A 14031-nucleotide genomic window follows, 5' to 3' on the forward strand; every position below is an offset into this window, starting at 1 on the left:
CCAACAGAATGGTCTCTCAAACAAGTGATTTGTAGAGTTCGGGGAAAGATAATGAAAAAGCATTGATGACTTTCAACAGAGAAGAAATTTCCGAAATGAGAGAGCACAGGTTTAGGTAAAGGAGTTCATGTGTAAGAAACCTCTTGGATTTCTGAGTGATTTCTGTAGACAATAGGAAAATTGGGGAATTTGTATAGACTGCTAGAAAGCATTAAAACTTTACTGCATGGGAGGCTGATTACAAAGCTGGATCACCATACATGAAAAAGGAAATTAGAAATAAAAAACAGCCCCTCAGAGTACATTAAAATCACAAGTGCAGTGCTGCAGAGTTCTGTTATTTGATCATTAATCTTCTTGTTTGACAAGGGGAATTGTTTGAAGGATTGAATTCCTACCTAAATGTGATTGCAGATTATGCAAAGATCTTAAAGTATGTGAAGAATGAGTAAGATTGCATGCATCATCTTGCACAGGGACTGGGAAAGACTCCAAAGATAGTATGATTTCAACATCCTTAGTAAATGTAAAGAGGATGGGTCTGCAAAGAAGGCCTCATAATGAATATTTTTCTGTGGAAGTCTTTGAATGAAATTTAGGAGTCGTTTCATCTTAAACCTGTTCCCTTATGTCTTCCCTTAGTGTCTGCATTGGGAGAATGATTATGGAAACCAACTGTCATCTGGCAAATATTTGAATTACGTTCAAGTTTATTGAAGTGGAAATGATCAGCAACTTGTTCACTTTAAGGCTCCAGCCATGGACAAAAGTACCTTTCAAGGCTGGTCCTTAAATGAAATATAAAGAGGCTAATAGAAAATAAAGAGACTAGGAAAAGTATTTAATGAATTTTGGAGGAATTGAAAACATTTCTTTTAAAAAGTGCCAGGTCATAGTTATTGGGATAGACACCTCGCGGTAGAGAGTTCCAAAGATTTGAGGTGTATGGAAAGAAACGGTTTTCTAAACAGCCCACACTTGAGTTGTCAGAGGCCACAATTTAATGATGATGCAGCACCTTGCCAAGTATTGTTTGGTCTAGCTAATGGTGATGCACACAAGCAGCCAGCTCTCTGGATCAAAAACCAAAGTAATCCCAATAGAAGAGTGAAAGTGAACCAGCATTGTGGTGTAGGGCAAGTGGGTCAAGTTTTGATGTTAGTCAACATGGTACAGTAAGGATGCATAGGTAGAACCAGAGCAAGATGTGCAAAAGATGTATGAGGCCTGTGAGAGGTGGACAGATTAGAAAGGGTGGTTAGTGAGTGGTAGGATGATGAAGTATACTTGCTAGTGAAAGAGAAAAGTGTTTGGGTAATGCTTATAGTGAAGGAGTGCAAATCATTGGAGAATGTATGAGGGAAAGCAGCAGGAGGTCAATAGGACACACACAAGGGTTGAAAAATAGGGCAAATGAGTTTGGGCGAGTATCGGTAAACTTTATGGAGATTGTTTGAAGGAGGTTAAATATGTGAAAAAAAAAAAGAAAAAAAAAAAAAAAAAAGAGGAACATCAGTGAAAGGTGCAAAAGTGGGAGTGAAAATAGGTGGTGATACAGTGAAGAGGAGACGGAAAAATACTTTAAAGGATTTGAATGTGTTTGATGATATGGTGGCAGATATTGTGTGTTTGGGTCTGGGTGGTATGCAAAGTAAGAGAGCCATGGAGAGGGGTTTGGTGAAGAGAGGTGGTGGTGAAAGCCTTAGGAAAGATGATTGTGGCCAGCTGGCTGTGGAGTAGAGGGAATTGCTGTTGAATTTATAAAGAAAGGGTTTGATGTGTTTTTCATTGGTTGGGAAGAAAATTCATTGTATTTATGGGTCATGCTGAGGTGCCTGAGGATTGGTGGAATGCATATATAGTGCCATTTTACAATGGCATGGGGAAAAGGTGAGTGTTCAAGCTATGGAGATATAAGTTTGTTGAATGTACCAAGTAAGTTGTATGGTAGGGTATTGATGGAGAAGGTAAAGGCATGTTCATTGCATCAGACTGGGGAGCAGCAATGTGGTTTGGTTTCAGAAGTTGTAAAGGATGTATAGATCAGGTGTCTGCTTTAAAGAATGTTTGCATGAAATGCCTAGAGAAACATAGATTTGTATGTAGCATTTATGAATCTTGGGAAAGCATATGGAAGGGTTGATAGAGATGCCTTGTGGAAAGTCAGGAATAGGGTTGACAGAGGTGCCTTGTGGAAAGTCTAAGAATATAGTGTGGTAGGAAAGGTGCTAGAAGCAGTAAGAAGTTTAAAATCAAGGGTGTAAGGCATGTGTATGTGTAGAATTAAAATGCATTGTTTCAAGTGATGGCTGGCTTGTGGCAGGGGTATGTCATGTTACCTTGATTATTTTAATTTGTTTATGGATGGAGTGGGAAGGGAGGTAAAAGCGAGTCTTGGAGAGGGGCAAGTATGGAGTCTTTGAAGGACAAGAGGCAACTGAAAGGGGAGGGAGCGAGGTGCTGGAATTCCTCCCCTCACGTTTTTTTAATATTCCTAAAGAAGGAACAGAGAAGAGGGCCAAGTGAGGATGTTCCCTCTAAGGCTTATTCCTCTGTTCTTTAAACTACCTCGCTAACGCAGGAAATGGCTGTGATTTCGGTGTATGACACGTGACAGCTAGGTACTAAGTGTGAACAAATGTAGCCTTTTTAGCCTGTTTTCTTGGCACTACCTCGCCGAAGCAGGGGGTAGCAATGCTGTTTCATGTGGGGTGGGTTAGCACCAGGAATGGTTGAAGGCAAGCAAGTATATGTACATGTGTATATATGTATATATTGATATATTTATGTATGTATATGGGCATTTATGTATATATATGTGTAAATGAGTGGATAGGCCATTCTTTGTCTGTTTCCTGGTGCTACCTTGCTGATGCAGGAAATGGTGATTATATGTAATGAAATATACAAAACACAGGAAATGGCAATTATTATGTGTAATGAAATGTAAAAAAATACAGTGCTGTTGGCTGATTCGGGTGAGAAACTGCAGAAGCTGGAGACTGAGTATGGTAAAGTGTGTGAAAGAAGAAAGCTGAGAGTAATTGTGAATAAGAGCAAGGTTATTAGTTACAGTAGGGTTGAAGGACAAGTCAGTTGGGAGGTAAGTTTGAGTGGAGAAAAACTGGAGGAAGAGAAGTGTTTTAGATATCTAGGAGTGGATTTGGCAGCGGATACAAGCGGAAATGAGTCAGTGGAGAGGGGGCGAAAGTTCTGGGAGCGTCGAAAAATGTGTGGAAGGTGAGAACATTATCTTGGAAAGAAAAATTGGTATGTTTGAAGGAAGAGTGGTTCTGACAATGTTATATGGTTACGAGGCATGGGCTATGGATAGAGTTGTGCGGAGGAGGGTGAATGTGTTGGAAATGAGATGTTTGAGGACATTATGTGGTGTAAGGTGGTTTGATCGAGTAAGTAATGAAAGGGTAAGAGAGATGTGTGGTAGTAAAAAGAGTGTGGTTGAGAGAGCAGAAGAGGGTGTTTTGAAATGGTTTGGTCACATTGAGAGAATTAGTGAGGAAAGATTGACAAAGAGGATATATGTGTCAGAGGTGGAGGGAACAAAGAGAAGTGGGAGACCAAATTGGAGGTGGAAAGATGGAGTGAAAAAGATTTTGAGTGATCGGGGCCTGAACATGCAGAAGGGTGAAAGGCGGGCAAGGAATAGAGTGAATTGGATCGATGTGGTATACCGGGTTTGACGTGCTGTCAATGGATTGAAACTGGGCATGTGAAGCTTCTGGGGTAAACCATGGAAAGTTGTGTGGTGCCTGGATGTGGAAAGGGAGCTGTGGTTTCGAGCATTATTGCATGACAGCTAGAGACTGAGTGTGAATGAATGGGGCCTTTGTTGTCTTTTCCTAGCGCTACCTCACACACATGAGGGGGGAGGAGGATGGTATTCCATGTGTGGCGAGGTGGCGATGGGAATGAATAAAGGCAGACAGTGTGAATTGTGTGCATGGGTATATGTGTATGTGTCTGTGTGTGTATATATATGTGTACATTGAGATGTATAGGTATGTATATTTGCGTGTGTGGACGTGTATGTATATACATGTGTATGTGGGTGGGTTGGGCCATTTCTTTCGTCTGTTTCCTTGCGCTACCACGCAAACGCGGGAGACAGCGACAAAGCAAAATGAATAGATAAAATAATCTATATATATATATATATATATTTTGAAGGTTTGTTGAATGTGTCTGATGACAGAGTGGCAGATATAGGGTGTTTTGGTCGAGGTGGTGTGCAAAGTGAGAGGGTTAGGGAAAATGATTTGGTAAACAGAGAAGAGGTAGTAAAAGCTTTGCGGAAGATGAAAGCCGGCAAGGCAGCAGGTTTGGATGGTATTGCAGTGGAATTTATTAAAAAAGGGGGTGACTGTATTGTTGACTGGTTGGTAAGGTTATTTAATGTATGTATGACTCATGGTGAGGTGCCTGAGGATTGGCGGAATGCGTGCATAGTGCCATTGTACAAAGGCAAAGGGGATAAGAGTGAGTGCTCAAATTACAGAGGTATAAGTTTGTTGAGTATTCCTGGTAAATTATATGGGAGGGTATTGATTGAGAGGGTGAAAGCATGTACAGAGCATCAGATTGGGGAAGAGCAGTGTGGTTTCAGAAGTGGTAGAGGATGTGTGGATCAGGTGTTTGCTTTGAAGAATGTATGTGAGAAATACTTAGAAAAGCAAATGGATTTGTATGTAGCATTTATGGATCTGGAGAAGGCATATGATAGAGTTGATAGAGATGCTCTGTGGAAGGTATTAAGAATATATGGTGTGGGAGGCAAGTTGTTAGAAGCAGTGAAAAGTTTTTATCGAGGATGTAAGGCATGTGTACGTGTAGGAAGAGAGGAAAGTGATTGGTTCTCAGTGAATGTAGGTTTGCGGCAGGGGTGTGTGATGTCTCCATGGTTGTTTAATTTGTTTATGGATGGGGTTGTTAGGGAGGTAAATGCAAGAGTCCTGGAAAGAGGGGCAAGTATGAAGTCTGTTGGGGATGAGAGAGCTTGGGAAGTGAGTCAGTTGTTGTTCGCTGATGATACAGCGCTGGTGGCTGATTCATGTGAGAAACTGCAGAAGCTGGTGACTGAGTTTGGTAAAGTGTGTGGAAGAAGAAAGTTAAGAGTAAATGTGAATAAGAGCAAGGTTATTAGGTACAGTAGGGTTGAGGGTCAAGTCAATTGGGAGGTGAGTTTGAATGGAGAAAAACTGGAGGAAGTGAAGTGTTTTAGATATCTGGGAGTGGATCTGTCAGCGGATGGAACCATGGAAGCGGAAGTGGATCATAGGGTGGGGGAGGGGGCGAAAATTTTGGGAGCCTTGAAAAATGTGTGGAAGTCGAGAACATTATCTCGGAAAGCAAAAATGGGTATGTTTGAAGGAATAGTGGTTCCAACAATGTTGTATGGTTGCGAGGCGTGGGCTATGGATAGAGTTGTGCGCAGGAGGATGGATGTGCTGGAAATGAGATGTTTGAGGACAATGTGTGGTGTGAGGTGGTTTGATCGAGTAAGTAACGTAAGGGTAAGAGAGATGTGTGGAAATAAAAAGAGCGTGGTTGAGAGAGCAGAAGAGGGTGTTTTGAAATGGTTTGGGCACATAGAGAGAATGAGTGAGGAAAGATTGACCAAGAGGATATATGTGTCGGAGGTGGAGGGAACGAGGAGAAGAGGGAGACCAAATTGGAGGTGGAAAGATGGAGTGAAAAAGATTTTGTGTGATCGGGGCCTGAACATGCAGGAGGGTGAAAGGAGGGCAAGGAATAGAGTGAATTGGAGCGATGTGGTATACAGGGGTTGACGTGCTGTCAGTGGATTGAATCAAGGCATGTGAAGCGTCTGGGGTAAACCATGGAAAGCTGTGTAGGTATGTATATTTGCGTGTGTGGACGTGTGTATGTACGTGTGTATGGGGGTTGGGCCATTTCTTTCGTCTGTTTCCTCGCGCTACCTCGCAAACGCGGGAGACAGCGACAAAGTAAAAAAAAAAAAAAATATATATATATATATATATATATATATATATATATATATATATATATATATATACGACTCGTGTCGTAGAAGGTGACTAAAAGGGGAGGGAGCAGGGGGCTGGAAATCCTCCCCTCTCGTTTTTTTTAATTTTCCAAAAGAAGGAACAGAGAAGGGGGCCAGGTGAGGATATTCCCTCAAAGGCCCAGTCCTCTGTTCTTAACGCTACCTCACTAACGCGGGAAATGGTGATTAGTATGAAAAAAATATATATATGTGTGTGTGTATGTCTGTGTGTGTATATATATGTATACGTTGAAATGTATAGGTATGTATATGTGTGTGTGTGGACATGTATGTATATTCATGTGTATGTGGGTGGGTTGGGCCATTCTTTTGTCTGTTTCCTTACTCTACCTTGCTAGTGCGGGATACAGCGACAGTGTAATAATAAAGGAAATATATTTCTTTAGTAAATAAAGATATTTTTTATTTATTTTATTGTACTTTGTCGCTGTCTCCTGCATTAGCGAAGTAGTGCAAGGAAACAGACGAAAGAATGGCCCAACCCACCCACATATACATGTATTTACATATATGTCCACACACGCACATATACATACCTATACATTTCAACGTATACATATATATACATACACAGACATATACATATGTACACATACACATACATATACATATTTACAATGTACATAATTCATACTTGCTGCCTTTATTCATTCCCGTTGCCAGCCCGCCACACATGAAATGACAACCCCCTCCCCCAGTACACGCACGAGGTGCCTATATGAAAAGACAACAAAGGCCACATTCGTTCACACTCAGTCTCCAGCTGTCTTGTATAATGCACCGAAACCACAGCTCCCTTTCCACATCCAGACCTCCCAAAACTTTCCATGGTTTACCCCAAATGCTTCACATGCCCTGGTTCAATCCATTGACAGCACGTCTACCTCGGTATACCACATTATTCCAATTCACTCTATTCCTTGCACACCTTTCACCCCCTGTATGTTCAGGCCTCAATCACTCAAAATCTTTTTCACTCCATCCTTCCTCCTCCAATTTGGTCTCCCACTTCTCGTTCTCTCCACCTCTGACACGTATATCCTCTTTGTCAATCATTCTCTGCATGTGACTAAACCATTTCAAAACACCCTCTTTTGCTTTCTCAACCACACTCTTTTTATTACCACATCTCTTACCCTTTCATTACTTACTCGATCAAACCACCTCACACCACATATTGTCCTCAAACATCTCATTTCCAACACATCCACCTTCCTCCGCACATCCCTATCTATAGCCCATGCCTCGCAACCATATAACATTGTTTGAACGACTATTCCTTCAAACATACATTTTTCAGCGCTCCCAGAACTTTCGTCCCCTCCCCCATTCTGTGACTCACTTCCTCTTCCATGTTTCCATCCGCTGCCAAATCCAATCCCAGATAACTAAAACACTCCACTTCCTCCAGTTTTTCTCCATTCAAACTTACCTCCCAATTGACTTGTCCCTCAACCCTACTGTACCTCATAACCTTGCTCTTATTCACATTTACTCTCAGCTTTCTTTCAAACACTTTACCAAACTGCATCACCAGCTTCTGCAGTTTCTCACTCGAATCAGCCACCAGCACTGTATCATCAGCAAACAAGTGACTCGCTTCCCAAGCCCTCTCATCCACAACAACAGACTGCATACTTGCCCCTCTCCTTAAAACTGTTTCATTCACCTCCCTAACAACCCCATCCATAAATATATTAAACATCCATCCATAAACAAATTTATACATATTTATTTATTATACTTTGTCGCTGTCTCCCACGTTAGTGAGTTAGGACAGGGAAACAGATGAAAGAATGGGCCAACCTACCCACATTCACATATATATACATACACGTCCACATACACATATACATGCCTATACATTTCAACGTATACATATATATATATATTTACACAGACATATACATATATACACATATACATAATTCATACTTGCTGCCTTTATTCATTCCCATTGCCACCCAGCCACACATGAAAAGACCCCCCCCCCCACACACACACACACACACACACACACACACACACACACACACACACACACACACACACACACACACACACACATGTGCGAGGCAGCGCTAGGAAAAGACAACAAAGGCTGCATTTGTTCACACTCAGTCTCTAGCTGTCATGTATAATGTACCGAAACCACAACCCCCTTTCCACATCTAGGCCCCACAGAACTTTCCATGGTTTACCCCAGACACCTCACATGCCCTGGATCACTCCATTGACAGCATGTCAACCCTGGTATACCACATCGTTCCATTTCACTCTATTCCTTGCACGCCTTTCACCCTCCTGCATGTTCAGGCCCCAATTGCTCAAAATCTTTTTCACTCCATCCTTCCACTTCCAATTTGGTCTCCCACTTCTCCTCGTTCCCTCCACCTCTGACGCGTATATCCTCTTTGTCAATCTTTCCTCATTCATTCTCTCCGTGTTACCAAACCATTTCAAAACACCCTCTTCTGCTCTTTCAACCACACTCTCTATATTTTTATTACCACATCTCTTACCCTTCCATTACTTAATCAAACCACCTCACACCACATAATTGCCTCAAACATCTCATTTCCAACACATCCACCCTCCTCCGTACAACCCTATCTATAGCCCACGCCTTGCAACCATACAACATTGTTGGAACCACTATTCCTTTAAACTTACCCATTTTTGCTTTCCAAGATAATGTTTTCACCTTCCACACATTTGTCAACGCTCCCAGAATTTTTGCCCCCTCCCCACCCTATGATTGATTCACTTCCACTTCCATGGTTCTATCCGCTGCCAAATCCACTCCCAGATATCTAAAACACTTCACTTCCTCCAGTTTTTCTCCATTCAAACTTATATTACAATTGATTTGTCTCTCAGCCCTACTGAACCTAATAACCTTGCTCTTATTCACCTTTACTAACAGCTTTCTTCTTTCACACACTTTACCAAACTGCATCATGAGCTTCTGCAATTTCTCACCTGAATCAGCCACCATCGCTGTCATCATTGAACAACAACTGACTCGCTTCCCAAGCCCTCTCATCCACAACAGACTGCATACTTGCTACTCTCTCCAAAGCTCTTGCATTCACCTCCATAACAACCCCATCCAAAAACAAATTAAACAGTGGAAACCACGCAACCCTGCCACATTTGTGGCAGATTTGAGAGAAAAAATGCAGAAGTTGGTGCCTGAGCTTGGAATAGTGTGTGAAAGATAGTTAGGTGTAGATGTAAATAAGTACAAAGTTATCAGGTTTATTAGGGTTGAGGGACAGGTTAGTTGGGGTTTGAATAGAGAAAACTTCGAGGAAATGAAGTGTGTTTGACTCTAGGAGTGAACTTTGCAGGAAATGGAACTTTGCAAGCGAGTCATAGGGTAGGTGAGGAGGTAAGGTTCTGGAAGCACTGAAGAATGTGTGAAGAGGGAATGTTATCTGGGAGGGCAAAAATATGTACATTTGAAAGTATAGTATTCCAAGCAATATTGTATGGTTGCAAGACATTTGCTGTAGATGTGGCTGTGTGGAGGGGGTTCAATGTGAAGTGAGGATAATATGTAACGTGAGGTGGTTTGATTAAGTGATGAAAGCTTGAGAGATGCAGTAATAAAAAGTGTGGTTAAAAGGGCTGAAGGGGGCTTGGTGAAATGGTTTGGATATATGGAAAGAATGAAAGAATTAGTGAGGAAAGGTTGACAGAGAGGATGTACTTGTCAGAAGAGGAGAGATCAGGAGACCAAGTTTAAGATGGAAGCATGGAGTCAAAAACATTTTAGGCAATTGGAGTCTTAACATGCAGGAGGTTGAAAGGCATGCACGGGTTAGGGTAAATTGTAATGTTGTTTTATACAGGGGTTGTTGTGCTGCCAGGGAACTGAACCAGGGCATGTGAAACAAATAAGGTAAACCTTGTTAAGGTTTCTAGGTCTCGGTTGTGACAGCTGGAGAACAGATGTGAGCAGATGTGGCCTTTCTTCATCTGTTCCTGGTGTTACCTTGCTAACACAGAAATGGCAGTAAATTATGGAATAAAAAAAAGTGTTCAGTAAGTCAAGAGTTGGTAGAAAAGGTGTAAAGAAGTACTTTAGTAGCATCAGTAATGGATGAACATGGGCAACATACAGATGCTTAAAAAGATGTAGAGTAGAAGGTAAAAGGGGGAAAGATAGGCCATGGAAGAGAGTGACTCTTGTAGAGAAATTAGATTTAGGTGAGAGAGATATCTGTTGATGTTTAGAGGAATGTTTGTGGATTGAATGCAGTAGAAGCATTTTGCATGTGAAAGTCATGTGAATGGAGACTTTGGCCTTAGTTGATGGATCACTTGAGTGTGAAGTGAAAAAGTATGAAACACCTGTATTAGTTTGAAGCTTGTGTTCTCGTAAACATAGTAGACACAGGTTGATGTAAAGAAAAATGGGGCGTGGTGATGTGCCAGAGGCATGTGTTCCTGATCTACAACACTGAATTAGGATTTGAGTGAAGATCAAAATAGTGGAGAAATGTCTTGTGAAGTTATGTTAATAGTTGGCTAGTATGGTGCTCCTGCCTTCAAATGAGGCATCAGTTGGGTCGTTCATTCCTTTGATTCAGATTTCCCAATTGGTTTATTAAAAGATAGTTTTGATGTAGCTCATACGATTGATTACCTTTTTGTGACAGGTGGATGGGACCGGTACTCAGATCAAGACTCAGGCAGTCGTGACCGGTACTCTAGTGGCCGCTCCAGTTGCAAACCAGGAGATTGGTATTGCCCAAGCTGTCAGTTCTCCAATTTTGCCTCGCGCACTGCTTGTCTGAAATGTAGGACTTGCAAAGGTATGTTATATTGTAGATTTTTAGTTAGAGTTTGCTTGTCAATTATATGGCTCTTAGCATGTACTTATTTATCATCCACTATTTTGGTCTTTGAACCAAGCAAAATTAGATGATCACAAAGTAATGCCTAATGTGATTTTGTTTCACTGATGTCTATGATACTTGTAAATGTATGGTGGTCATTTGGGTTGAGTAGCTTCATTGCTTTTCAAATGCAATCTTCGGGGATTCATCTTAAAAATGATTTGTAGGTATGAATATTTATTAATTTTTTTTAATGGATCTGAAGGCGTATGATAAGAGTTGATAGAGATGCTCTGTGGAAGGTATTAAGAGTATATGGTGTGGGAGGGCGTATGATAAGAGTTGATAGAGATGCTCTGTGGAAGGTATTAAGAGTATATGGTGTGGGAGGCAAGTTGCTAGAAACGGTGAAAAGTTTTTATAGAGGATGTAAGGCATGTGTACGAGTAGGAAGAGAGGAAAATGGTTGGTTCTTAGTGAATGTCAGTTTGCGGCAGGGGTGTGTGATGTCTCCGTGGTTGTTTAATTTGTTTATGGATGGGGTTATTAGGGAAGTGAATGCAAGAATTTTGGAAAGAGGGGCAAGTATGCAGTCTGCTGTGGATGAGAGGCTTGGGAAGTGTGTCAGTTGTTTACTGATGATACAGCGGTGGTGGCTGATTCGGGTGAGAAACTGCAGAAGCTGGTGATGCAGTTTGGTAATGTATGTGAAAAAAGAAAGCTTAGAGTAGATGTGAATAAGAGCAAGGTTACTAGGTACATTAGGGTTGAGGGATGAGTCATTTGGGAGGTAAGTTTGAATGGAGAAAAACTGGAGGAAGTGAAGTGTCTTAGATATCTAGGAGATGGATTTGGCAGCGGACGGAACCATAGAAGCAGAAGTGAGTCACGGGGGGGGAGGGGGGCAAAAGTTCTGGGAGCATTGAAAAATGTGTGGAAGTCGAGAACATTATCTTGGAAAGCAAAAATGGGTATATTTGAAGGAATAGGGGTTCCAACAATGTTATATGGTTGCGAGGCATGGGCTATAGATAGGGTTGTGCGGAGGAGGATGGATGTGTTGGAAATGAGATGTCTGAGGAGGTTTGATCGAGTAAGTAATGTAAGGGTAAGAGAGATGTGTGGTAATAAAAAGAGTGTGGTTGAGAGAGCAGAAGAGGGTGTATTGAAATGTTTTAGTCACATGGAGAGAATGAGTGAGGAAAGATTGACAGAGGATATATGTGTCAGAGGTGGAGGGAACGAGGAGAAGTGGGAGACCAAATTGGAAGTGAAAGGTTGGAGTGAAAGGGATTTTGAGCAATAGGGGCCTGAACATGCAGGAGGGTGAAAGGCATGCAAGAAATAGAGTGAATTGGAACGATGTGGTGTACCGGGATCTACGTGCTGTCAATGGTTTGAACCAGGGCATGTGAAGCGTCTTGGGTAAACCATAGAAAGTTGTGTGGGGCCTGGATGTGGAAAGGGAGCTGTGGTTTCGGTACATTTATACATGACAGCTAGAGACTGTGTGAACAAATGTTGCCTTTGTTGTCCTTTCCTAGCACTACCTCGTGCGCGTGCTAGAGGAGGACTGGTGACGGGAATGAATAAAGGCAGCAAGTATGAATTATGTACATGTGTATATATGTATGTCTGTGTATGTAAATATATGTATACGTTGAAAGGTATAGATATATATATGTGCATGTGTGGACATGTATGTATATACATGTGTATGTGGGCGGGTTGGGCCATTCTTTCGTCTGTTTCCTTGCGCTGCTTGTTAACATGGGAGACAGCGACAAAGTTTGATAATAATTGATTATCTTTGGTTTTGTAACTTTCAAAAATGGCTTGTGAACATTGTAACCTGTAGTGAGGAGCCGTATGGGAATTTGATAAGACTAGATCATAAGTTTGAAAAACAAGTAAGTAAACTTTACATTAACCTTTGCAAAGTTAGGTTTAGATGGAATGGTGATTGAAAGGATGTTGGAATGTGCAGAGCTTCAGAATGATGGGAACAATATTGCTTCAGGAGTGGTAGAGGATATGTTGATTTTTTTTCTAAGTATATTTGCTAGAAAAAATATCAAAAAAAAAAGAATTTATCTGGAATTTATGCATCTAGAGAAAACTTATACAAGGGTTGATACAGATGTTGTATGGAAGTTGTTTCGACTATATGATGTGCGAGGAAAGTTTTCGAAGCTTGGTTCTTATCAGAGTAATGCATGTACTTGAGTAGGAAGTGAGGAAGGGGTGAATGGCTCTAGTTGAAGGTTGGTCTGTTGCAGTGTGTGTGTGTAATATGTCACGATAGCTGTTTGATTTATGGGTGGATAGTAAGGGATGGGTGTGCAATCTGTTGGGGACAAGGGAGTCAGGGAGGTGAGTTGAATAAAAGCAGAGTTATTAGAAGTAGCAGTGGAGAGACTTCGGTTGGAGAATGAGTTTAGAGGGAAAGAACCTTGAAGTGAGATTCCTTAGATACCAATGGGTGAACATAGAACTGGAAGTAAGCCATATAGTGGGTAATAGGGGGTTAAAGGTTTGGGCATAATGAATGTGTAGGAAGAGAGGTCATTGTCATTGAGGGTATAGATGGGTGTGTTTGATGGTATAGTAGCTCCATGGTGACGTGTGTTTGTTAAGCATAGGCCCAAGATAGAAATGTACTGAAAGTGATGGATTTGTTTGATGTTAAATGCTAGGGAAACAGTGATGCAAGGATGGTCGATTGATTGTGAGATGATAGGACAAGAGAGAGGTCTAAGTATGAGAGAGCTGGAGAGGGCATGATGAAATGGTTTGGACATATGGAGAGGATGGGTGAGTAGAAGGGTTTGCACATTGGTGCTGGAGGGAACAATAAAGAGCAAGAGCCTCAGGTGGATGTATGACGATGGAGTTGATGTTTTGAGAGTTTGGGGTTCTGAACATGCAGGAGGGAGTAAAGCTTGAAAGTGATGAGTTAATTGGAGTGATATGGTGCATAGGAAGTTACATTGTCATGATCGTTCTGGGGGAACCACAGAAAGGTCTGTAGGTTTGGTTGGGGCTCTGCATTATACATGTCAGCAGAAGATTGGGTTTGAGCAAATGTGGCAATTTCTTCATCTGCTTATGGTGCTA

General features: G+C 41.5%; 1 protein-coding gene across 5 annotated transcripts in view; it reads left to right on the plus strand.

The window, feature by feature from the left end:
* LOC139759733 (uncharacterized) overlaps positions 1-14031 on the plus strand; it is a 129783-nt gene that overhangs the window by 68699 nt on the left and 47053 nt on the right. For all 5 annotated transcript variants that reach the window (XM_071682130.1, XM_071682134.1, XM_071682131.1 and 2 more), the window contains one exon: positions 10735-10890. In XM_071682130.1, coding sequence (XP_071538231.1) covers positions 10735-10890 — 156 coding nt within the window. The remainder of the gene's footprint in view (positions 1-10734; positions 10891-14031) is intronic.

This window comes from Panulirus ornatus, chromosome 34 (genome assembly GCF_036320965.1).
Source record: "Panulirus ornatus isolate Po-2019 chromosome 34, ASM3632096v1, whole genome shotgun sequence".
In the NCBI taxonomy this organism is placed as follows: domain Eukaryota; kingdom Metazoa; phylum Arthropoda; class Malacostraca; order Decapoda; family Palinuridae; genus Panulirus; species Panulirus ornatus.